Source organism: Mus musculus, chromosome 11 (assembly GCF_000001635.26).
Source record: "Mus musculus strain C57BL/6J chromosome 11, GRCm38.p6 C57BL/6J".
Taxonomy (NCBI): Eukaryota; Metazoa; Chordata; class Mammalia; order Rodentia; family Muridae; genus Mus; species Mus musculus.
Genome location: NC_000077.6, coordinates 89,035,179 through 89,061,747, shown reverse-complemented (window position 1 = coordinate 89,061,747; position 26,569 = coordinate 89,035,179). Strand labels below are relative to the sequence as shown.

The window sequence follows — 26,569 nt, the reverse complement described above, 5'->3', positions numbered from 1 at the left end:
CTTTAATTAAATACTGGCCAAGGTGATGGACTCTCTGGCCAAGTTCATCTCGGGGTTCCCAGAGAATGGCCTCAAGTCGTGCTTTGCACGGGCTTAAAAAGGCAAAACCCACAATTCACTGCATTTCCCGTCTGGTTCAACTGGGGGCAAGCGTAAATCTTGATGTATTTCCTGCCTACATGTGACCCTGATTTACTTCCGGTCCACATGTAATCAAACACATCCGTGCAGATGGGTCAAACAAACACAAGACAAACAGGAACTTATCCTTAAATACAAACAGAACTCTTAACCTGTATGCTTTATTTTTCCTGTTTTGGTCCTCACACTATGTAGATCAGGCTGGCCCTGAACTCACAGAGGTCCATCCACATGTGGGCCACATGTCCAGTTATTTTATTATTTTATTATATTTATATAATACACTGGTAACTTTTGGCAGTCTTTGACTTGTGTTCTGAATGAACATAACACCTTCAAAAGAGCCAGTTTTCTCCATCCAGGATTCCCCGATATCCATAATCATGCCAATTCCACCTTCACCGTTGAAGAAGGGGATCAGGCTAAAGGTCAAATACTGTTAAGTCACTTATGGTAGAACTTCCTTTGGTTCTGAACTTTTGATAGTCAACCATGTACTTACTCCGCCCCTGATTTCCCTAAACCATGCCTCATTCCACACCATCTTATCCGTTCCTCTGCTCATCCTTTCCTAGATGGTCCAGACCCTTGAAGTCTTTCAACTTTCCAAGCCACCTCTTAGCCTCCGCCACGCCCTCATACCTGACCCCCTCCCACCCAAGGGGAGCGCCGCCGCGAGCCCCGCCCTACACCTGGTCCCGCCTACAAATTTTATCAGCGCAGACTCCGCCTTCCTCTAGCTCCGCCCACCATCGGAAAGCACCGCCATTGGCTTTGTCCTACCTGGCCCCGCCCAAGTTGTGGGCGCGTCAGGCCCCTCCCAGCCCTCGCCGAGCTGCCGGCCGGCGTGCGGACTGCGCAGGTGCGCTTCTCAAGCGCGGCCTCCTCATCCCACGCAGATCTCGCGGCCTGAGGGTGGGACGGCGGCCGGAGGCTTGGCTGTAGGTGGTACCGGCGACCGCGAGAGCGAACTGGGGGGTTGGGGGGGGGGTCTCCGGAGACCTCGCGAGAGAGGCACGGGCGAGGCTCAGCGCGACAGCCGTTGTGAACGCAGTGGCCGCGAGCCAAGCCTGTACTGCACGGAGCCCGCGGGTGCGACCTGCGCCTTTCCCGGGGCCGAGGCCACGCGCAGCCTCGGGACGAGCCGCAACCCCACGCAGTGAATCCGAAGGCAAGCCTTCTGGACCCGGCGCTCCATAGGCCACGCCTGGGCCTGAGAAGATGGAGGGGGACCAGCGGTCCGGCCCACCCGCCCAGAGCCTGCTCCCTGATGGCCACTTGGTCCTATGGACGCTGTGCTCCGTGCTGTTGCCGGTGTTCATCACTTTATGGTGTAGCCTGCAGCGGTCGCGCCGGCAGCTGCACCGCAGGGATATCTTCCGCAAGAGCAAGCATTGCTGGCGTGACACCGACCTGTTCAGCCACCCCACCTACTGCTGCGTGTGCGCGCAGCACATCCTGCAAGGAGCCTTCTGCGACTGCTGTGGGCTCCGCGTGGACGAGGGCTGCCTCAAGAAGGTCGACAAGCGCTTCCCGTGCAAGGAGATCATGCTCAAGAACGACAAGGCCGCAGATGCCATGCCCCACCACTGGATCCGCGGCAACGTGCCCCTGTGCTCTTACTGTGTATTCTGCAGGCAGCAGTGTGGCAGCCAGCCTAAACTGTGCGATTACAGGTATGGCTTTTATGGGAGGCAGGATTGTAAACAGTGGGTGGTGAGACCTAAATTCATCTCAGCAAATGGCCCAAACTATTCACGGCATCCCTGGCGTTTGAAGCAAGTCTCATGTAGATGTTGGTTGGTGTTTTTGTTTGTTTTTATTTTTGTTTTTACCCTTTGTGAGACAGTCTCTCCCCTGTGGCCCGGGCTAGCCTCAAACTCACTAAGGATAGCAGATGACCTTGAACTTTTAATGCTTCGCCTCCCCGTGCTGAAAATACAGGTTTGCATCACCTGAACCAGTTCATGAGGTGCTGGGTATCCAACCCAAAAGCCTTAAGCATGTTATTCAAGCTCTCTAACAACTGAATTCCACCACCAACACCACCCCTAAATTCCCACCCCTGCCAAGGCTCTTAATTTTCATCAAAGGCCTGTTTAAGTGCTGCCTGGCTCGTGGCTACTCTGTAGCATCCCACTTTACATAAGGAAGAATGAAGGGTACACAAAGAACCTTATGCCAGTCACAAAACCAATTTGTTCTTGATTTGGAACTATGAAAACAAGGGTCAACCCAAAGCAGGGCTTTAAATTTCTGTAGCTATTGTAGCGATTGGTGTCATAGTCAAGTGTTTGACACACAAGACGGGAAAGGAGATTTACGTTTTCCACTCATTTATTTATGGGGTGTGGGGGTGCAAAGTGAGCTCCCTTCGAGTTCTGTGGCTCCTAACTCATCAGGCTGTTGGGCTCTCTCCCCAGTCTTGAAAGGACATTTCTGTTGTCAGATCTTTCAGGACTAAGTGTCAGATGAGTCACCTGAGCTAACCTGACTGCTTTCCTGGCTTCAGCATGCACACTGAACAAGGAATCTTGCGCGGTGAAATGCTGTGTGGAACAGGCTTCCTATTGGAAGGGATTGTAGGTATTGGAAGCTGGTGGACAGCAGAGCTGCCCTGCAGATTATCTCCTCCTCACTGGTTCCACACTTGAGAAAGCTGAAGATAAAGTGGGGCTGGTTCCCCAAGACTTCCAACACCCAGCCTTGTCAGAGCCTTGTCTGGTCTTCACTGCCCAACAGGCTTTATTTTGGACAAATAGAAACTCCCACACACGCTTTCAAGTTAATAGCTCTGAAGCTACTGTGAGTGCTTTCGCGTTGCATGTGTGTGTTGGTGTTGGTATCTGTACACAAGTGCAGATACCCACAGCGGCCACAAGGAGGTATCGGCCTCCCCTGGAGCTGATGTTGTAAGCCTTCCCAGCGTGGGTGCTGGGGATCAAAGGGCCCTGTGTGAGAGCAGTTGCACACATTTATAACCGTTGAGCCATCTCTCCTTTCTGTCCTCTTTAAAAAGTCGTGTTATGAACTTACTATCTCTGCTGGGACACATTGAGAGCATTGTTAATGATGATGCCAGAAGATAAGCTAAAATCAAAGTCATCACAGTCAGGCAAAGACATGTGGTCACGCTATTTCTGAACCTGACTTTTTTTTTAAGGTTTATTATTATTATTTTACCTGTATGCTTGTGGGTCTTTTACCTGCAAGTTTATCTGCATTGCATGTATGCTTAGTACACATGGAGGCCAAAAGAAAGCATCTGTTGCCCTGGAACTGGGGTTACAGAGGGATGTGAGCTGCCATGCAGGTGCCAGGAGTCAAGCCTAGGCTCTCTACAGGAGAGCATCCAGTGCCCTTAATCACAGAGTCATCCCTCTAACCTTAAAAAATGCCTAGATATTGGGAGGCAGAGGCAGGCGGATTTCTGAGTTCGAGGCCAGCCTGGTCTACAGAGTGACTTCCAGGACAGCCAGGGCTACACAGAGAAACCCTGTCTCGAAAAACCAAAAAAACAAACAAACAAAAAACTTAGTAAAGAAATTCATGAATATATTCTAGTTTTTAGAAACTTAACTGACACCCAAAAATAACAGGGTTAGAAGTTCAGGCCTTCCCAGCCTTAGTCTTGTCTTCCCAGAGGAAATTATTATGAAATACTTGAGTGGATATTTTTGCAGATTATGTTCAGTAATAATATACTATTTTTAGGTTGCAATTCTCTTTTATAAGGCCACCACCATGGGTAGCCCTATCAGGAGGTTTTGAGAGGTTCTTCAGGGCATTAGAGTTGTTTTATATGCACTGGTGTTCTGCCTGCATTCATAATTATATACCCCATTCATGTTTGGTATCCCCAGGTCCCTAACTAGAGTTCTAGCTGCTTATGAGCCACGGTGTGGTTGCTGGGAGTCTAACCCAGTGCTCTGCAAGAGTAATAAATGCTTTTAACTGCAGAGCCATCTCCCCAGCCCATGCCCTTGCTTTTTCAACACTATAGGTTTTTGTTTGCTTGTTTTTTGGGTTTTGTTTTTATTTTGTTTTGTTCCAAGAACAGCATTTTCTGAATAGAAAACTATGTGGCTCTCCTCAATTTATCCCTTACTGCTTATCTCCCTGTGACAACAATTTACATGCCAAATCACATTAGCAGTGCAGGCGTGACACCAAGGAGGTAAGTAGATCAGAGTCACCTAGTCTTTTACGCAGCTTAAAAATCGGTGGTGAAGCCGGGCAGTGGTGGAGCACGCCTTTAATCCCAGCACTTGGGAGGCAGAGGCAGGCGGATTTCTGAGTTAGAGGCCAGCCTGGTCTACAGAGTGAGTTCCAGGAGAGCCAAGATCTACACAGAGAAACCCTCTCTCTAAAAAAAAAACAAAAAGGGGCTGGTGAGATGGCTCAGTGGGTAAGAGCACCCGACTGCTCTTCCGAAGGTCAGGAGTTCAAATCCCAGCAACCACATGGTGGCTCACAACCATCCGTATCAAGATCTGACTCCCTCTTCAGGAGTGTCTGAGGACAGCTACAGTGTACTTACAATAAAAAAAAAAAATCGGTGGTGACGGTGGTGAGAGGGGCTAGAGAGGTGGCTCAGTGATTATCAGCACTGACTGCACTTCAAAGGACCTGGGTTCAATTCCCAGCACCTATATGGCAGCTCCCAACTGTACCTCCAGGAGCTGACACCCTCACACAGACATACATGCAGGCCAAACACCAATGCACATAATAAATAAAATAAGGGTGAGATTTGGCCCTTTTCCCCACAAATAAATGTGGTGTATGGGGAACATAAAGAGAATACACTAGTTAGAGTTAGCTGAGCTACAGTCGTATATATGCAGGTAATCAGTAGAACAGTAGAATAGCAGGGACAAGTCCTGGGTTGCATCCCTAGCACTGGGGGGAAAAATGGACCCGAGCCCAGTGTGGTACCACTTGCCTATCATTGTAGTTCTCTGGAACCTGAGGCACTGGGACTTCAAAGCCAAAGAGACAAAAAGCAGAATCTTATCTCAAAAACAATAATCTATACAGTGATTGCAATAAAATAGTAATTAGCTGTAGGCCACCAGTAGGTGAACTAGTTACATCAACTGTGCAACCATCTGTTACAGTTTCTGAAACTAAAGGCCAGTATTTATAAAGGTCATGAGCAAGCCCTGTTATAATTGTCTCTAACACATTGTTCAGGCGTCTATTTTTAGTCATCAGTAGAACTCCTGTGTAAACAGCAGTAAGTACTTGACAAATCTCAACGTTCGGAAGGAAAAACCACCTTTAAAATAGAAGACCCGAGTTAACATCCCCTCCTTTTTAAACTAGTTAGTTCCGTCCTTCTCAGGTGGCCTGTTTTTGCTAGTCAGATGTGTCTTATCTGAGTGGATTAAATAGTTTAGCAGATTAATAATAGAAAGCCTGAGTCTTGCCAGCACTAATCCCTGCCTGCTGTTGGCACCCAGGACAGAGTGAGTCTGGATGCACGCGCCCTCTCTTTGTTTTAGACCCAGACATTGAACTATTTATCAGCTCCTAAAAGAAGTGGGATGTGTGGGGGCTGGAGAGATGGCTCAGCGGTTAAGAGCACCGGCTGCTCTTCCGAAGAACCTAGCACCCACATGGCAGCTCACCACGGTCTTGTCGCTCCAGGAGTTCTGACACCATCACACAGACACACGTGCATCAGTGCCATAAAGTAAAAATAAATAGTTTAAAATAAAAAAAGAAATGGGCTGCTTGCTTTCTTTGTATGTAAAAGTTGAAAAGCTTGCAGACCAGGCCTGCGGAACTACAGATATCATAAGCAGGCTGCAGCTAACGCACTCATTTCTAATGGACAGCTGCTGTTCTAGGTTGACCTTTTTAGGAAGGTTGTACCTACAGGTGTTACCACATTACAAATTTGCCCTAAGAAGTTACTTACTCATTTAAAAATCATGATAAGATGTAGTATGTTTTTGTAGAAATTTTTTGATTACATCTATTTGTGTGTGGATGGATACACTGTTTATAGCTTTTGACAGAATGTGGTTTGTAGCTTGGGACACTGGTTTGACAGGAGTTGGCAGCATTTCTTCCTTCCTCAGGTGCATTTGGTGCCAGAAGACAGTCCACGACGAGTGCATGCGAGGCAGCTTAAGGAGCGAAAAGTGTGACTTTGGAGAATTCAGAAACCTCATCATCCCGCCAAGCTACTTAACTTCTATTAACCAGATGCGTAAAGACAAAAACACAAATTATGAAGGGGTAATTCATTTTATTTTTTATAAACTTTTTCATTTAAAGTTGACATATAAGATAGTTAATTCTGTGTATTTGAGAAAAATTGGGAATTAAGTAACTAAGAGGTTACGAGAGATAAAATGTTGTTATGGTAAATCATAAAACCTTACCCAAGGTCCAGCATGATGGCAAACATCTTTAACAGCACCACTTAGGAGGTAAAGGCAACAGGACCAGAAGTTTAAGGCCAGCTTAGTCTGTATTGCAAATTCTGGAATGCTTAGCCAAATCTGGTTTCAAAAACTAAGAGCCAGAGGCTAGAGAGGTGGCTCAGCAGTTACGAGCACTGACTGCGCTTCCAGAAGATCAGGATTTGATTTCCAGCTCCAGTACAGAGGGATCCAGTGCACCTTCCGGCCTGTGGGCCTTGCTTTGTATAGTGCACAGGCATAAATGCAGCCAGACGCCCATCCATGCATAAAATAGTAAAAGAGCCTTATGTCACGGTACTCGAAGCAGAGGCAGGAGACAGGCAGAGTTCTGTGAGGCCCTGCCTCAGAGAACCAAGCAAAAAACTAGGAATCTTAAACAACTAAATCTTGCAAGCTGATGTATCCTCAGATACATCCAGAAAAGGAAAACGAAGAGATAAGAGAAAATAAAGTCCAGTTTGTCGGTGGCTAAAAGCATGAGCTGTATTAGCTGGGGACAGACTCACAAGTGGAAAGGTAGAGCATCCCTAATCCAACATTTTAGGAGCCATCAAGACACCACAAGTAGAAAATCCTCCTAAAACCAGGCGTGGTGGCGCACACCTTTAATCCCAGCACTTGGGAGGCAGAGGCAGGCGGATTTCTGAGTTCGAGGCCAGCCTGGTCTACAGAGTGAGTTCCAGGACAGCCAGGGCTACACAGAGAAACCCTGCCTCAAAAAGAAAGAAAAGAAAAGAAAATCCTTGTAATTTCAGGACAGGTCATGGTTAAAATGTCGGAGCACTAAAAGATGTCCTTAAATTGTCTGTGTGCTATGTTTGAAGGTTCATGCATAGTTAATATAAATCAACTTCATATTAAAATTGGATCTGATTTCCACCTGATTATGTGTGTGCAAACACTCCAAACTAAGAGACACTTCTGGCCAGGCATGGTGGTGCACGTCTTTAATCCCAGCATTCAGGAGGCAGAGGCCAAGTGGATCACTCATTTTGGGGCCAGTCTGGTTTATAGAGTACAGATTTCAGGGTATCCAGGGCTACACAGAAATTTTGTCAGGGTAAGGGGAAACGACATGGGATGACAAGAGGACACATGGGGACAGACACGACGGCATGACCTACCACGTGTGGCTAACCTGCTGGCAACAGTCCTGTAGAGGGGAAGACATGGTATCTGTTTATAGATCACTGGTGAGTCTGCAGGCTCTGATGGACAGCTACAAAGTCAGGATCACACATTGTCTCTGATTACAATCTACAGGACACCAAACAAAACCAAAATTAGTAACTCTGGGGGCACAGTGCTTTTACAAGATGGACAGGAAATGGGAGGGAAGACCCCAAGTGAGGAATACACGTGTATGAAATATATCATTGTGTGGTGAATTTTGTGATGACTTTGATGATTTTAGAAGTCAATGAAAATTATTAATCCCATTTTCTAGTTGTTTTTATACTAATTTGATTTAGCAGTAGAGTGGACTGCTTTATTAATGCGCTCCTTTAAATTTTTTATTTATTTCGTGTTTATACCTAAGTATTGGAAGTCATTTAGGACATGCTTGGATATTCATATTTAAAAGGACTTTTAGCTGTCTTCTAACATGGTCTTGTGAGCCACCTGAAGTGGGTTCTGGGAACCACACTCAAATCCTCTGCAGGAGCCCCATGAAAATACTGTTTTGATAAAGGGAGCCGGGCAGTGGTGGCGCACGCCTTTAATCCCAGCACTCGGGAGGCAGAGGCAGGCGGATTTCTGAGTTCAAGGCCAGCCTGGTCTACAGAGTGAGTTCCAGGACAGCCAGGGCTACACAGAGAGACCCTGTCTCAAAACAACAACAAAAAAAGTTAATTAGATTTGATTTTTTTTTCCCTTGGTTTTTCGAGACAGGGTTTCTCTCTGTATATCCCTGGCTGTCCTGGAATTCACTCTGTAGACCAAGCTGGCCTCAGACTCAGAAATCCACCTGCTTTTGCCTTCCAAGTGCTGGGATTAAAGGCATGTGCCACCACTGCCCAGCTAAATTTGATTTCTTAAAATGGATGATGTGGAATGATTACTGTGGAGATGGGAAGTGGCTCAGTCAGTATGGACTTGCCATGCGCACATAAGGGGCTCTGTCCTCAGCATCTCTGCAGAAGGCTGAGCCTGGTAACATCTATTAGTGACTCTGACCTGGGAAGACAGAGTTTCTGGGGCTTGGTGGCCGACCAGCCAAATATAGCTGACAAGTCCTGCCTGACCCGTGGGGAGACCATGTCTCAAGAAAGAAGTTAGCCTCTCTGCTGAAACACTTTTTTATCCCAGCACTTGGGAGGCAGGGGAAGTTTATCTCTGAATTCCAGGCCAACCAAGACAGTATGGCGAGACTTTGTCTCAAAAAGGGTGCGGGGGGCTGAGGGAGAAGTTGTCTAACATCCACATAGAGGTGTATATACATAAGAAGTCTACATTGAGTGGAAGGCCAAGCTGGACGGTCCTCTGCTGTTCCAGGGCTTTTTCGTGTTGATAGTACTGCATAGTTCTTAGTTCAGCAAATGGCAGCACCTCTGTTACTAAGGGAAGTTTTATGCTTGCCATCTCTCACTCTAACCGCATTTTGTTCTTGTTCATTTTTTAGCTTGCTTCTAAGTTTGGAAAGCAATGGACCCCATTAATAATCCTAGCCAACTCTCGTAGTGGAACTAACATGGGAGAAGGTCTGTTGGGAGAGTTTAAGATCCTGTTAAATCCAGTCCAGGTAACTAAAGAGAAAAAAGTCTCCTTATTTTATTTTTATTTTCCCTGAAATGCAACAGTTATTGATGCCTCGAATCACTACTCAGTCATAGGAAAGAATAATAATTATAAAAGACTCGTGCCCTTCAAGTAGAAAGTAAAACAAAAATGATATCACCTGGCAATCCTGTTTCAAGGGAAATGAAGCCTTCTGTCCCACAGACTTGGGAGAAATGTTCAGTGGCAGCATTATCCATAATTGCCAAACAGTAGACTGGGCCGACTGTCCATTGGCCGCTGAGTGGATAAACAGACTGTATATTCATAAACTGGAATACTTTTCAGTGAATGAAAGAAACAAACTATATGATAGTGAGTGAATTTTAAAAAGACACTGCTAAACCATTCCAGTCTGAAGGGGTCATACTGTATAGTTGCATTCATGTAACCTATCCAGGAAAGGCACAGCAGCAGAGTCAGGAAGTGTAGACTCGTGATCGCCGAGGCCAGGAAGTGGGAAGTGACTGGGACGCTGTGGCATCTTACTTTTAAAAAAATGTTATAAACTGAATTATGATAGTAGTTGCACAAACTAAAACCATCTACTTGTTCATTTTCAGAGATAAATTTTTTTGAAAAGTAGATTATACCTTGATTTTTACAATGGGGGACGTATGCTATAAAATTAACTGTATCCAAGTGTAATGTACACTGCTATAATCCCAGTACACAAGAGACAGAGATGGGTGGATCGCTGAATTCAAGGTCAGACTGGATGACACAGTAAGACCCTCTCTTAAAAACAGTCCACTTTGTAGTTATCTGAAACTTAATTGCTGTTTTTTTCTTCCAGTTTATGCTTTTTACATCTTCAGTTTAGAGCAATAACCAGCAATAACCATTAATAAATAAATTTAGTAATTTCTAACATGTAAGACCCCAGATTCAGTCCATAGCATCAAAGAGGATAACTGCCGCTAACAGTAAGATGCACAAATTTGTGTTGCCTCAGCATTTTCTGCCATTGCAGTATATCCTCATAATTTCAAACCTGATGACTAGTAACTTGACAGCTATATGGTCATTTATCAAGTTTCCTACCATTGGAAATTAAAATTGTCCCTCCACTTGGATTACTATAAACTATACCACAGAAGCCACCTATACAGAAGCCATTAGTCTCTAAGTATTTTCCGTGTCAGTAAATATTTATAGATAATCAGAGTCCTTACATATTAGGTCATTGTGTATTTGTCAGAATGATTTTTTAGAAATTTGCACTAGTGTGTTGTTTTGCTTTTAAGGCATAAAGAATGGAACACTAGCTAAAGGTGAGCTTAGCCCTCTATAGTGTGGTGTGAATGGAAAGGAGTCAGACAGTGTCATAGACTTGGTTTGAATTGTAGCTCAGCATCTGCAGATTCACCAGCAACTGACTAAACCTCTTGGGCCTCAGTGTCCTAGTCACTGGAATGAGGCTGGTTCCTCCTTTGTAGGTCAGTGGACAGGGTGAGCCGCAGTGAACAGGAGGTGTGGCCCTGTCTCTGAGAACTGCAAAAGGGAAATAGGTAACAGCCTGTAAGGTGAAAGACGATATTGGGTAAAACTAATTTTTTTCTTGTCCTCTGGTTTTTAGGTGTTTGATGTAACTAAAACTCCCCCGATCAAAGCTCTGCAGCTGTGCACTCTTCTTCCTTATTACTCAGTTCGAGTCCTTGTTTGTGGAGGGGACGGGACTGTGGGCTGGGTCCTCGATGCCATTGATGAAATGAAGATTAAGGTATCAGTCTTTGAGAACTACTGTCAGGGTGGCTGATGACGCGGCTCGGGTAGGGTGCTGACGCTGATTAAGTAGTTAGCACACTTACAGTTGTATTTGTGTCTTTGTTACATTAGTCCTTACATCTTACAGTTACTATTATATACTAGTAATCTAAAGAGCAAAGTCTGCAGCGTGTCTTTTATATTCTAGGGACAAGAAAAATACATTCCAGAGGTTGCGGTCTTACCTCTGGGAACAGGTAATGATCTGTCCAATACCCTGGGTTGGGGTACAGGCTATGCTGGAGAAATTCCGGTTGCACAGGTCTTAAGAAATGTAATGGAAGCAGATGGAATCAAACTAGACAGGTAAGCTACATTGTGCTAGCAAGTCTGTTATTTGAGCTTGGGGTTATTATTTTTATAAATGAAGATTTGTATAGCTATAAAATGTAATGAAGTTGGCCAGCTGTGGTGACTTGCACTTGTAATCCCAGCACTTGGGACATTGAGACAGGAGAGAATTGCCATGAACCTGAGGCCAACCTAGGCCATAGCATTAAGACACTGTCTCAAAAACCAAAAACAAGTTAAATGTAATTTAAATAAAAAATATGTTTGCTGTACTAATTTATGCCAAAATTTGTGCACTTGCTTAGTGTGAATATGTTCTCAAATACTTTATAATAGATAGCACTTATTAAAATAGAAATTTTCATGTCCGGCTACTAGAATATAGGTTTTTTTGGTAAAAAATACTTTTTTTTTTTTAACTTGTGTTTTTTAGATGGAAAGTTCAGGTAACAAATAAAGGATACTACAATTTAAGAAAACCCAAGGTACGTATTTAGTGCTTCGGCTGTGAGCTGTTCACAGAATGTCTGTGGATAGGATGGAGAGGTCTGGTCTAAAGGGGGCTGGGTACAGAGCAGAGTGCCAGAGTACCTGCCTTACTCACCAAGCTCTATGACTTCCGGTTCAGTTTTTCCCCATTGGCTTGTATTTTGGGAGGTACTAGGCAGAATTGAGAGTACAAACTAAGGGAATAAAAGGTTAAGACCCGCAGAGTCTGAAAGTTGCAAAGAAGGTACAGAGCACGTAGCACCATGAGAACACAGGAGCACAGGGCACGTAGCACCATGAGAACACAGGAGCACAGGGCATGTAGTACCATGAGAACACAGGAACACAGAGCACATAGTACCATGAGAACACAGGAGCACAGGGCACGTAGTACCATGAGAACACAGGAGCACAGGGCACGTAGTACCATGAGAACACAGGAGCACAGGGCACGTAGCACCATGAGAACACAGGAGCACAGGGCACGTAGTACCATGAGAACACAGGAGCACAGAGCACGTAGTACCATGAGAACACAGGAGCACAGAGCATGTAGTACCATGAGAACACAGGAGCACAGGGCACGTAGTACCATGAGAACACAGGAGCAAAAGGCCTGCAGACAAAACTCAGAGCCGTTCCAGAGGAAAGTTCTGAGGTGTGCTGTGCCGAGCAGAAACAATGGGAGTCCTGTCCGTGGCTCTTAGCCCACAGTTTCACCAGGCAGTGTATATAGTCTACGAACAGTAAATAGTAAATAGTGCATTTTCTAGAAGAGTGCAGACTAAAGTTGACCTTGCACAGCACAGCTGGTAGAGTCGTTGTCGGTTCTTCTCTCCCAGGAGTTCACAATGAACAACTACTTCTCTGTTGGACCTGATGCCCTCATGGCTCTCAATTTTCACGCTCATCGTGAGAAGGCACCATCTCTGTTTTCCAGCCGAATCCTTAACAAGGTGTGTTGGATAAAATAACATTCCCTGCTTATCAGCGAAGGTACAGTAAAAATCAACAGTTCAATTATATTTAGCACTCTTAGATTCAGATCACACTGGCTTACAGAAACAGTTATATGCTCTGTTTTGTATAGGATTTCAAGTTAAAATCCATAAATATATTTTGTTAACTGTAACAAGAGTTTTAAAATTAAACGTTGGGATATAGTACTTATATGGAAGTTAATTGGAATATTTTGAAGTTTATCTTAAATAACTGAAAGAAATGCTAGGGAAAATAAATTTTTGGTTATGTCACTAATAGAGAAAATATAATCTGTTGATTTAGAAAGCCCCATAAGGCAGATAGTTACCAGTGGCACTTAACAGAAGTCATTTTCCCAGTTCCTAGCATAGCTGCTTCCTTATGTAGAAGGATTGTTTGGTTTTGTTTGGTTTGTTGCTATTTATTTTGGTTTTGTGTTTTTTTTTTTTTTTTTTTTTTTTGGAGACAAGATCTCTCTGGGTAGCCCTGAAACTTGCTATATAGAATAAGCTCATTTTGAACTTGCAGGGATCTACCTGCCTCTGCTGAGATTAAAGGTGTGCTCCACCATGCTTGGCTCTGTTTAGGAATTTTTTATTATTATTATCTTGGCTGTGAAAAATAAATAGAAATTAGTTGTATCCCTATTTCTGTTTTACAAATAGTTGGCATTTCATACTAGGTTGCAGAGGGTAGAGGCTGTCTTTGTGACCTTCGCAGACAGCAGAGTGATTAGCTCTGGGGAGCAAGAAGGTAATTCTGCTCGACAGGACTCAGTAGCCAGTGGTGGTTCAAACTTCAGGAGTCTAACCCCAAGTAGATTACATTAGGCATATTTAAGCACAGCACAATTTGGTGAAATCTACTCTGGTGATAATTAACTCAATCCTACATGCACAACAAAGTACATATGTGTCTCCTTGAGGAACAAAGTAAATACAGATCAGCTGTAACTTTAGAAACGTTTTCTCTAGTCCATAAAGATAGGTTCCATAGGTGGACTGAGGGAAAGGAGCTTACAGTGAGGATCTAGTGCCAGGAAACATTTGCACACAGAGTGCAGAGGTCACCATACTAGAAAGCTCCAGCCTTTTGGACAGAGAACAGGTTTTGCATCCTTTCCTTGAAGGAACAATCCCATGTGCACGTCTGTGCCCACGACAGCTTCTCTCTTGTGTTGTAATAGAGACCAAGGTTGAATGCAACTTGCATGGCTAGTCTAGCTATTGTGGGCAGACATAGCAAGATTGTAAGAATAGCTCGCAGAGTACCAAGGAAAGGGAAAAGCCATCCTAACCATGACAGCTAGTTAAAGATCACTTGAGAGATTTAGTTTGTCTCTTCATGCAAATCATCTATTCAACCATTGATAAAGTACATTGATTGAGAGAAATCCGACACATTAAAGCAACACCTGCCAAGAAATTATTGGCAAGGTTATGCTTGAGCAACAAATCATCTACAGTAGCTCTGTTTTGTAAGCTGTGGCTCTCAGCTTGCTCGTGTCTTTGTTCCTGCTAATGTTTTTACTGTTGTATTAGTCGTTTTACTCATCAATCATACACACCATTTTTGAGATCCTTTTTTTTCCAGTAATTAGTACTGGGACTAGTAATTTAAAAAGCCATTGTAGCAGCAGTCATTACAGGATCCAATAGATGCAAAGAACCATCACAATGTTCAGGGACACAAACCACTAGTATTTAAAAATAATATCACTAAGATAGCATGGACTGGAGAGATGGCTCCGCGGTATGGGCACTGGCTGCTCTTGCAGAAGACCAGGGTTTGATTGCCAGCACCCACACGATGGCCTACATCCCTTTAAACTCCAGTTTCAGGGAGTCAGGTGCCCTCTTTAATTTCTACAGTTACTGAGCATACATGTGGTGCATAGACATACATTCAGGTAAAACACCCATACACATAAAATAAAAACAAATCTTTTTTAAAATAATGTTACTAAGACAATAAAGATTGCTATTTGTATAGTTAGCAACTTTAGTTCTCCTATTTTTTCTATATGCAAAAGTGTTTATACAGTGTTTGCTAGATTTATATGATTTTTTTTTCCTTAAAAACTCTGGAGTAGTAGGAAAAGGTAGAATTTTCTTACGCCAACATAGTCTTATAAAATGTAAATCAGAGCCGGTGGTGCCGCATGCCTTTAATCCCAGCACTTGGGAGTCAGAGGCAGGCGGATTTCTGAGTTCTAGGCCAGCCTGGTCTACAGAGTGAGTTCCAGGACAGCTAAGGCTACACAGAGAAACCCTGTCTCGAAAAAACCAAAAAAAAAAAAAAAAAAAAAAAAAAATGTAAATCTCAGCCATATCCCACACTCCCTCTGAAAGACTAGTTAAACCACAAAATAATGGGGCTTGTTGTTACCTACTAAAGAGAAGGATGATTCTATAATTCTAGCAAAATAGAAGGCCTGAGGAAGGAAATCAAGGCCAGTCTAGACTGCATAGAAAGACCCTGTCAAAGGAAAAAGAGAGGGTTCAGAAATGTTGCTCAATTGGTAGAGTTCATGTATAGTATGCATGTAGCCCTGTGCCAAGGACCTGCCTCAGCTTGGTGAGGGGTTCTGGGGAAATGAAGCTGCAAAAAGAACAACTCAAAGCTCAGCTTTCAAGACCAGAGTCCAGTCTTTTATTTACATATCAATCAAGTCATTTATTCCAGGTCCCAATTTGACTGTCCTACAAACATTCCTTGACCCCAGCTCCTTATTAGAGCAAGCAAATTTGGGGGGGAGGGGTGTTCGAGACAGGGTTTCTCTGTGTAGCCCTGACTGTCCTGGAACTCGCTTTGTAAACCAAAAATCCGCCTCTGCCTCCCTTCCTGAGTGCTGGGATCAAAGGCGTGTGCCACCATGCCTAGCTCCTTCTTTTTGTTTTGTTTTTTGTTTCTGTTTTTGACATTTTTTTTAAAGATTTATTTATTATTATATGTAAGTACACTGTAGCTGTCTTCAGACACACCAGAAGAGGGAGTCAGATCTTGTTACGGATGGTTGTGAGCTACCATGTGGTTGGTGGGATTTGAACTCTGGACCTTCGGAAGAGCAGTCGGGTGCTCTTACCTACTGAGCCATCTCACCAGCCCATTTGACATTTTTTTTTAACATTACAAATGAATTCAGAGATCTGCCTTTGTAAGTAAGCATAGACAGTGGGGGCTGGAGAGATGGCTCAGTGCTTAAGAGCACCAACTGCTCTTCTGAAGGTCCTGAGTTCAAATCCCAGCAACCACATGGTGGCTCACAACCATCTGTAACAATATCTGATGGCCTCTTCTGGAGTGTCTGAAGACAGCTACAGTGTATGCATGTAATAAATAAATCTTTAAAAAAAAAAAAAAAAAAAAAAAGCAACTCACACCTTTAATCCCAGCACCCAGGAGGCAGAGGCAGGTGGATTTCTGAGTTCGAGACCAGCCTGGTCTACAAAGTGAGGTCCAGGACTGCCAGGGCTACACAGAGAAACCCTGTCTCAAAAGGACCAAAAAAAAAAAAAAAAAGCATAGGCAGTAATGGGTGGGGTCCCATCCTGAGATTACCATTCCCATCCTGCCTAGGTCTGAACTAGCTCTGTCCCAGGCTGACCTTGAACTCAGGAGTCTTTTACCTTTGTATCTTTCTGGCAAAGGTTCATGAAGCCCCTCGTATAATTCATATTGTGTCCTTATAGTTTGTACAGTTGAGAAATTACATATATTTTTGAACTCATGTTTTCAGAGTTCTTTCCCACAGCCTTAAGGGCTGTCCTGAAGGTCACAGTGTTTATCATTTTTGCTAAAGACATAGACACACCCTCGCCTCCCAGACTTGTGCTGTATCTCATTATCATAGAGTCATTAACCTTGTTAGAGAATACATTCCTGATAGCCTTGGCAGGGAGAATATTCCCCAAAGGAGAAACGCGAAGTAAAATAAATATTTTTTATACAAACAAGCCTCATGCCCAGCTACTGTCAACACTTTGAAGACCTCCACCCCACTGGCTGTGTCCGGGGGCAGGAACCATGTCAGGCCATCCCTTCCATGACCATGCAGGACTTGGCGCCCTGGACTTAATCCCAGCACCCCTTAAAACCAGGTGTGGTGACAGCCAAGCAACTGTAATCTCAGTACCCAAGAGGTAGAGGCAGGAGGATTAGGAGTTCAGACTAAGTATCAAATTCTAGGCCAGATGGGGCTGCATGAGCCCCATCTCCAAAGAGAGAGAGAGAGGGAAGGCTCACATTTCACGGGTTACCTAGAATTCTTCAACTGCAGTCACCAGATAAAATGAAATGCCGAATAAGTGTTACAGGATGTGAAACTGGGTTGCGTACCAGAGGCATCCCTGATCGGTGCCTTAGTGCCCAGGCCACATTGAAGCAACAGCTTGTGACAGAGCAGGCTTTGCTGTTGTGCTTTCTTGATGATTTGATGTCATAGTCGCTTCTTAGTGCTTTAAGGTCAAATTTACAGTGTCTTCTTGATGTTTTGATGCCATATTTTCAATGTCTTATTAATGTTTTAATAGCTTTTGTCCATTTTTCACAGGCTGTTTATTTATTCTATGGAACTAAAGATTGTTTAGTGCAAGAATGTAAAGATTTGAATAAAAAAATTGAGGTAAGCTACTAATGTCTTGATATCTAAAGGTTTAGGTATTTTCTGGATTCTGAAGTTCTTTAACAAATGTCAAATTTTCTGCAAACATACTTTGTTCGTGGATGTGGAGTGTTTTTATGCCAGGCACTTGGCTACAGTATTCTTTGTTTTTGTTTTATATGTATGAGTGTTTGGCCTGTATATACAGTGTTGGTAAATGCACCAGCTTTGTCCCTGGTGCCCTGGGTGGCACCACATCCCCTAGAGCTACAGTTCAGGTCAGTTGTAAGCTGCCATGTGGGTGGGTACCTGGGAACTGAACTGGACCCTCTGTAGGAGTAGCAGGTGTTCTTCACCACTGAGCCATGTGTGCACCCTCTACTTACCTAGGTTTTTTATGTTCATCATTCCTCTACATTGTCACTACAACCCTCTCTGTCAAGCGTTACTGTATGCCCAGAGACAGTAAGACTATTTGAAATTAAGTAATTTTTCCAAGTCACATGGTTCATAGCCACACGAACTAGTAGTCATAACTTAAGCCCAGATTTGTCTTAGAAGCTGTTTAGCCGGCTGATAACAAATTAATTAACTCATCTGAATGCTCAGGGAAATGTGACAGATTAATTCGTGTTTTGTATGATACCTCTTATGTACTAAAGCAAATAAGAGTGTATGAGCAGTAAGGATAGGACATTGTTGTGTGTTGCTACAGAACCCACACATCATACATAGCAGTCTTGTATATTTTACTTGCTTCTAGATAGAGTCTGTAAAGGTTAATAACAACAAAATATTAGAGGAGCCCAAAAGCATTGACAAATAGGAAGGGGAAAATGAGAGCCGGCTTGGCAAAAGTGGAGAGCATGAGCACGTAGCGAGGAGCCCTAGCAGGGAAAAAACTGAAGGGTCTCTAGGGAAGGCTTACTGAGCGGTGCTGGGGAGCTTCAACGCAGAACATGGCTTGCTGGGAGGAAGAGGGCAAGAGCCAAGGCCAAAGGCATCCAGACAGAGGCCAGGCCATGGCATTATGCCAGCCTGTTTAGAACTTGAATTCTGCCCCTGTGCCAGGGTAATAAGCCAGTGAAGGCTTGTAATAAGGGAGTGCTGTGTTGCTTTGTGCCCATTAATGTGCTAGGGTGTTTGAGAGAATGAGGCTGGAGTGCATAGCCGGTTAGAAACGTGTACAGGGGAAATATAGGAGGTTCTGCCACAAAATACTGCCAGAAATGTAAGACACAGACAGTGTCGTGTGGTTTCCTACTGACTCCATTGTAGGGAATACAGCATAGATAATGCAGGTTCCTGGTCTGGGAATGTGAGGCACCAGGCTGCTCTCCAAGGATGGGAGGTGGGAGCAGGTTGCAAAGAAGGTTTTTCTGAGCATCTTATTTTCTTATGTGTATGGGGGTGGGGGTTGCACACACGTGCAGGTGCCTAAGAAACTAGTTCCAGGAAATCTGGTGCCATCTTCTGGCCTCCCTGGACAGCAGGCATATAGATGGTGTATAGACATAAGCAGGAAGTCACACTACACATAAACTATTTTAAATATGTAAATAAAAAAGGGCAAGGTGATGGCGATTGAAAAAAAAAAAGGAAGATGTTGATACATTGATTAAAAACTGTTCCTGTTGGCTGAGGGAACAGGTCAGTTGGTGAAGAGCTTATAGTACAAGTGAGGACCTTAGTCCAGTCCCCAGAAACCAAGTTTAAAAGTAGTAAGAGCCAGGCAGTGACACTCAAAACCAAGACAGACAGAGTGAATCGACCTCTACACATACCAGGATAAGCCAGTTAATTTTGTGTGAAGACAAAGAAAGGCCAGGTTGCCTTGAGTAAGGTAGGAAGTTGTCTTCCCCTCAGGCATCTCTCACGTCTCTGAGCATGCTTATTAAAGTTTCAATTCCCAGGAGGCAGCTGTGGAGACAGGGTGCCCTGTAGTAACTAACTACTTATATTTCTTTAAAGCTAGAACTGGATGGTGAGCGAGTTGAGCTGCCTAACTTGGAGGGCATAATTGTTCTGAACATTGGATACTGGGGCGGTGGCTGCAGACTGTGGGAAGGAATGGGAGATGAGACTTACCCTCTAGCCAGGTATGTACAGATGCAATGGAGCTGGCTCGTTGGGGCGGGTGGTTTGAAACAAGGTCTGTAAATCAGGGTAATCTTGAACTCAGTGCTCCTGCTTCGGCCTCCCTAGAGCTAGATTATAGTTAGTACCACAGCTGACTGCAGTATATGCAGTTGTCACTTTGTTTAAAGTGCTCTGGGTTTGTGTTGTGTTGTTTTGCTGTTTTCAAGACAGGGTGGTTCTGTGTAGCTCTGGTATACTGGAACACAGAGCCTCCGCCTCCCAAATGTTGGAATTACAGGTGCATAGCACTACACCCAGCCTTCTGCCCTTTTTTTTATGGTGTGGCAGCTTTGTTGTTTTGTTGTTGTTTGAACTCTCATGTTTCCCTCAGATTTTCATTGCTGTGTATGTTAATAATATGATAGTGGATGGTTGTTGACACCAATGCCTTTAATCCAAGAGAGAGAGAAAGAGAGAGAGAGAGAGAGAGAGAGAGAGAGAGAGGGAGAGGGAGAGAGAGAGATTGAGAGAGATTGATGGCCCATCTGTATTAAAAGTGTTTTCTATGGGTAATTGGACTTTACTGCATTCTGTAACCCACATTTTCTTATTCTCCTGTCAGACACGATGATGGCTTACTGGAAATCGTTGGCGTCTATGGGTCTTTCCACTGTGCTCAAATCCAGGTGAAACTGGCAAATCCTTTTCGAATAGGACAAGCGCACACAGTGCGGGTAGGTGACAGTGGTTGGTATGCAGAAGACAGCATGCATGGCTCACTTTCCCAAACTTGATAGCTTGTAGCAGGGGCTCGCAGGAAGTTGGCCAGCTAGCGAAATAAAATGCCCACTGGGAAGGAATCCCTAGACAGTCTATTAAAAAGCTATCTTCAGATTAACTCTGTTAATATCAAAGGTTCAGGAACACCTGCCTGTCGTTTCTAGAAGGGACACTTTTTTTTTTTTTTTTTTTTTTTGGTTTTTCGAGACAGGGTTTCTCTGTATAGCCCTGGCTGTCCTGGAACTCACTTTGTAGACCAGGCTGGCCTTGAACTCAGAAATCCACCTGCCTCTGCCTCCCGAGTGCTGGGATTAAAGGCATGTGCCACCACGCCCGGCTAAATATTTTGGGGTTTTTTTTTTTCTTTTTTTCTTTTTCTCCAGAGCTGAGGACCAAATCCAGGGCCTTGCCCTTGCTAGGCAATCGCTCTACCACTGAGCTAAATTCCCAACCCCGAAGGGACACTTTTCTAATTGTTTCCTGATTTCAGCTGACTTTGAAGTGCTCCATGATGCCGATGCAGGTGGATGGGGAGCCGTGGGCCCAAGGCCCCTGTACTGTCACCATAACGCACAAGACACACGCACTGATGCTGTACTTCTCTGGAGAGCAGTCAGATGACGACATCTCAAGCCCTTCGGATCATGAGGACGTAAAGGAAGCCGAGTAAGATGAGATGAAGCAGCACCTGTGACATGTCATCCACAGGGTGCACGGTTGGCACCGCAGCCGCCATTTCACTCCTAGTATTGTGTGTGTGAGCCACCTAACCAGCGTTTCCACAGCTAGACTTCAGTGTCACAGACACAGGCTTTTCTGTCAGCCACACGCTCTGATCATTTGTCACTAATTGGAAAAAAAAGGTCCACAAAGACAGAAGACTCCTCCTGGCTGGATACTTTATGGCTGGCCTCGCGCTGCGTTATGCACTGCCCTGGTGGACAATATGTGGATGGAAAGATCCTTCCCTTCGCTCTGGATACGGTGACAGCACATTAAATGTTGAACATTGGCTTGCTTTTTGAACTGCCGTGGTTAACCCGGGCTTCCTCCTGCAGTGTGTTTCGTAAGATGTTCCACACCGAAAACCAGACGGACCCTACATTCTGATTTTTAGGAGCGCCTGAGGAGAAAAGTTGAAAGAAAGATGGCACTTAGCATTTTCACAGTAGTATTTCCTGTCATGCTTCCAGGTGTGTCGAGACCATGTAGAACTGAAGTGCAAAGACTTTTTGTTTGTTTGTTTGTTTGGGCAGTACTAGGGATTGAACCTTGGTCCTCTGAAAGTGTAGGTGAATGCTCTGTCATTGAACTACACTCCAGCACTAGTATGTGTGCACATGTATATATGTACACACGACTAGATAGGTAAATAGGTCTAAAGGAAGGTTTAAAAAACTTTGGGTTGGAAGCTGTACAGTTCTCCAGCTTCTCTTTAGACTAAAAGATATTGTTGACTGGAAAAAATACATAAGGGACGCCTCCAAGTCAGATTAGTTACTCAGACAAACTCCAGGCTGACTGCCTTCAGGTCACTGCAGGACTGCTGAAGCGCTACCCCCGGAGAGGGAAGCTCTGCTAAGATGTTTATATCATATTTATTTCAAAGTGAGAAAGAGATATATTTTTAACTTATTGTTCACCTTGTGGCATGATGCTCCTGTTTAGCTTTTACACTGTATTGTACAGCTTTATTTAGTAAAGTGGTCACAAAAATCTGCTGGTCACAGTCACATAGAACTCTCTCTCTTGGTTACCATGGCATATGTACTCACCTGTGCTCAGTCTGCAGACCTCAAAAGGGAGGGCACATGATGAAGAACTTGGGGTGGCAAGGTGTCCCTCCACCTGTCCGTTACTACTTATTGAAGGCAGGTCCATGGCTGCCCATTAGAGGGCGCTCTTCTGCTGTCTGTGGCCTGCCTCTGCAGTTAGCCGCACCAGTGGGCATCTAACTTGGTGTGTTTCTGACAATGACATGTTTCCACTTTGTGGTCTTGTGTGAATTAGTTTCTGAAAGACTAGACTCTATTCCCAAAACCACCATTTATCTCCCTTTTAATAGTTTATTATGAATCTACAGTCAGTGAATTGCCATAAACTTCAATTTTAGTCACCTCAGGCCTAGACCATGTTTTTGAAAGGACAACTTAGTAAATAAAATATTAGCGAGTACATTATCTAAAGTAATTTTACTCTGCTTCATTAACCTCTTCCACCGGTTCCTGGGTGATGCCAGATTCTACCACTGAAAGGTGAAGGCGTTCCACCGGTTTGTAACTGCCTTCACACTGGGTAGCTGCAGCTGAGGTTTGCGATAGCTGGGAAGGTTTGCAGCTTTTTCCTTGTGGGTGATCCTATTTGGAGTGTAGTGAAATTCATCCTTAGATTCATGGTCTGAGGCATACTGTTAGATTTACTGTAGATGCAGTTTATGTACCTGTAATTCATAATGCTCTATTTGTGGTAAAACAACTGATTAGTTCTGGGCTATCAGTCAAAATAGAGTAGCCACTGAGGTATTCCAGGTAGAGCGGACTTGGTGTCCCCTCACCATGACACGCCATGGTCTCTCTGATGCCTTACTCACATTCCATTATGTAACTTCTCACACTCTGAGTCACTAGTTACCCGGCATTCCAGATAAATGAATAGGCACGTGCCTTGTTTGAATACAATTTGTAGTGCTTGGTGTTTGCAAGTTATATATTAGATGGTGAACTTATTACCAGGCCTCTATACTTCACAAAATGATTCACTATGAGATCCCTCCGTTCCATTTAAAGTTGTCTCCATAGCAACACCACTTACACATTCTCAGGAAAAACTATGAGCCATCTCTTTATCTGTTTCCACATCGCTCATATTTTCTGCTCTAATACATTCCTCATGAACTTACTGGCATAAACTCCGAATAGATCCTTAGGCAGACAGTTTTCAGTGCTTTATAGAGTCGGAGGCATTTCTGTCTCAGCATAGACGTCATCCAGTAGTAAGGTAACTGAAGTTAAATGTTTTAGACTCTGCAACTTAGCTGTGAGCCTGTGATGTAGCTGATATTTATAACAATTTTATACAGTGGAAACTATTTATTTTATTTTTTTAGAGTATGGAAATCTGTGGCAATTGCCTTTTGAGTATTTGTGTGCCTGGTTGTGACGTAGGCTGACTCAGAGAAGTTCTTCTTGTGCTGTGTAAATTTAGTACTTCTTCCAGCATGTCAGAAAGTAACTTTTATCTGTAACATAAAGTAAAATATTTCTACTGTACACTGTGGGATTTTTATTTGCACTAGCTAGAAAACTTGAAAGGTTATGTTAATTTGCACATTAATGTGGACCTGAATACATAATCTGACCAGAAAGGTCAGTAGAATAGGTGATAATGTCAAAATAAAGATATTAAAGCAAAAAGCCAGCACTTTATATTCAGAAATGAGGTGGGAGTGTTAATTTGGTTTCTGTGACTTTTTTTTTAAACTTCTGATGGTTTAGGACAGGATATTAAGTAGATTATTTTTTAAGATTTATTTATTTGCCGGGCATGGTGGCGCAAGCCTTTAATCCCAGCACTTGGGAGGCAGAGGCAGGCGGATTTCTGAGTTCGAGGTCACCCTGGTCTACAGAGTGAGTTCCAGGACAGCCAGGGCTACACAGAGAAACCCTGTCTCGAAGAAAAAAAAAAAAAGATATATTTATTTTATGTGTATGAGTGCTCTATGGACACCTGTAGGACAGAAGAAGGTATTGGATCCCATTACAGATGGTTGTAAGCCACCATGGGGTTGCTGGGAATTGAACTCAGGACCTCTAGAAGAACAGTCAGTGCTTTTTTTTTTTTTTTTAAAGATTTATTTATTTTATGTATATGAGTACACTGTAGTTGTCTTCAGACACACCAGACAAGAGCGTCAGATCCCGTTGCGGATGGCTGTGAGCCACCATGTGGTTGCTGGGTTTTGAACTCAGGACCTTCGGAAGAGCAGTCAGTGCTCTTAACCACTGAGCAATCTCTTCAGCCCCCTAAGTATATTTTATTTATAATTATTTTTTTAAGTCTAGAAATTTTAGAGGAGAAATAGTTCTGTTACTTCATGCCAGTCCTCATGAAGTCACACGCTCAGCGTCTGCACGGACACCTGCTTTGGCTCACCTCTACAAAGCATGTCCTGGGTTTCAGACCATCCCTGCAGCTCAGGTATTCTCTGAGAGCCAGGAGGGCCACGAGTGTGGTTGAGGGGTGAATTCCTACTCAATTTTGGATCAAGTTGGCTGTGTGTGCTATTATAATCCCCACACCTAGAGGCTGAGCTCAAGGGCAGCCTGGCTATATATGAGGACCTTATCTCAACAATTGCTTACGTTCTAACCCAATTGATGACCTAGCATTTAGAAATTGATAGTTCCTGGAGTGACCTAATCTTTACATTAGTTCCTAAAGGGATAGTCTTTAGACGGCTTCGTGGAATCCCGGAGGACAGGGAGTAGAGCTGGTGGAGCAGAAACGAGCCTTCCACCTCTGTCAGTCACTGTGGCATATTAGACTGTACTGAACTTAACACTGCACTGAGCTACTGAGTTGTGTATAACACCCGTAGGTAAAGTATTTCCACTATTTAAAAAAATGACCCTCAGTGGGGCATGGTAGCAATGTCTGTAATCTCTCTCAGAGAGAGGCAGGAAGCTCTCTGAGTTTAAGGCTGGCCAGACAAGGCTACTTAAACCCTGTCTCAAACAGGGCTTTTATGTGTATGGCTGTTTTGTCTGCACGTGTCTTCACTATGATGGTGTGAGTACTGGGAGCTGAACTCTGGGACCTCTGGAAGAACAGCCAGTGCTCTTCACCACTGAGCCATCTCTCCAGCCCTGAGATTGTAGTTTTGTAAAAGGGATTTGGAAAAGTTCTATCATTGATCACTTTATCACATGGTTGATTTTCTAATGATTGGGCTTTGTTTGGTTAGTTGGTTTGGTTTGGTTTCTTGAAACAGGGTTTCTCTGTGTAGCCCCAGGCTGTCCTAGAATTCACTTTGTAGACCAGGCTGGCCTCGAACACAGAAATCCACCTGCCTCTGCCTCCCAAGTGCTGGGATTAAAGGCGTGCGCCACCACCGCCCGGCCTAATGATTGTTTTTAATGCATTCAAAACCTCATGTTTTTCTGAAAAATACTTTTTCGGGGATCTTAGTTGCCACTTGGAATACACTTCCTTGGCTGTCTCGAAGCTTTCAATGGGAGGTTTGTTGCATAGTAAAATACCAAACTTAGCCTCTATTCCTCATGTTGTGATTGTAGTGTGGAAATTGTTTGTGTATTCAGTTACTTTATATAAATACACCTAAGTGTTTACTCTGGTGCCCCTGGCTGTGTAATGAGTATGAGGCTTCCTGGTCTCAAAGGGTATATCCTATGGTTCTTGAGAGTATATTAAAGAGTCAAGTTTTAATGCAGACACTGGCAAGGCTTAACCCTCTAGAATGGCTATAGAATATCCAGAAAGTGTGTAAGCATTATGCTGGCAATAGGCCAAAAAACATTTCCTCAGTCTCTATAAGGATAACCTAGGCTACTCACTAAAGGAGCCAGTACAGAATACACTGGACAGGAAGGGAACGCTGACCTCTTTGGTGAAGACATAGGATGTTGAAACAGAGAGTTGGGAAATTAGATTGTTTCCTAGTTCTTTCTGACACCATCGAAGGATGATAGCATCCTGATTGGATAGGCAGATTTGACAGGCAAAGAAAAAGGCAGGGTTAGAAAGGGCAGGGCATGATGCTCTTAGGTGGTGATCGCCTCCTACACCCTTTGTAATTGCTGGGTTCAGGACTCACTCAGCTAGTAATCCTTACAACTTGATCCTCCTGCATGACCCCTGTGGATAGGAGGGCCCTCTGCTCTGTGATTCTGCTCTGTGCAAGTTTAGAGCAGCCTATCTGGGTCCTCAGTTCTCTCACAAGAGAACCTCTGCTCTTACCTCTTAGCCCTCAGCACTGAAGACACTCGGCGACCCCCACTGGAGCAGCCGCCCGGCTCTTGCACATTTACCCCTCTCTGATCACAGTAATAACATCTCCCACTGTTAATTATTCTATGTTAATTGCATTATTGAGTTGGGTCTGCATCCTGTGACCAGTGCCTACAAACAGAAATGTAAATGAGAGCATTTGAAATGTTGAAGATATGTTTGCTTGTTTTGAAATAAAATGTAAAATATAGCACTT

At 43.9% G+C, this 26,569-nt stretch overlaps 1 protein-coding gene and 1 long non-coding RNA gene across 6 annotated transcripts in view; one reads left to right on the top strand and one right to left on the bottom strand.

The window, feature by feature from the left end:
• Dgkeos (diacylglycerol kinase, epsilon, opposite strand) overlaps positions 1–997 on the bottom strand; it is a 7,134-nt gene extending 6,137 nt beyond the window's left edge. Inside the window, exon 1 of the long non-coding RNA NR_110336.1 lies at positions 925–997. This is a non-coding gene — a long non-coding RNA (diacylglycerol kinase, epsilon, opposite strand). The remainder of the gene's footprint in view (positions 1–924) is intronic.
• Dgke (diacylglycerol kinase, epsilon) lies at positions 953–26,569 on the top strand. 5 transcript variants are annotated; one of them, XR_001780032.2, is made up of 11 exons: positions 953–1,817; positions 6,231–6,390; positions 9,202–9,321; positions 10,936–11,079; positions 11,272–11,429; positions 11,848–11,899; positions 12,746–12,859; positions 17,437–17,508; positions 19,463–19,586; positions 20,189–20,300; positions 20,837–26,563. XR_001780032.2 is itself a non-coding variant. In XM_011249151.3 (11 exons), the coding sequence occupies exons 1-11, from the start codon at positions 1,363–1,365 to the stop codon at positions 20,733–20,735; spliced, it is 1,521 nt and encodes a 506-aa protein (XP_011247453.1). In that variant the 5' UTR covers positions 953–1,362; the 3' UTR covers positions 20,736–26,563. The 5 variants fall into 5 exon arrangements, 3 of the variants coding, with proteins under 3 accessions (XP_011247453.1, NP_001349774.1, NP_062378.1); XM_011249151.3 differs by having other exon boundaries at positions 19,459–19,586; positions 20,730–26,563; NR_156181.1 differs by having other exon boundaries at positions 1,000–1,817; positions 12,746–12,899; positions 20,189–20,252; positions 20,837–26,569.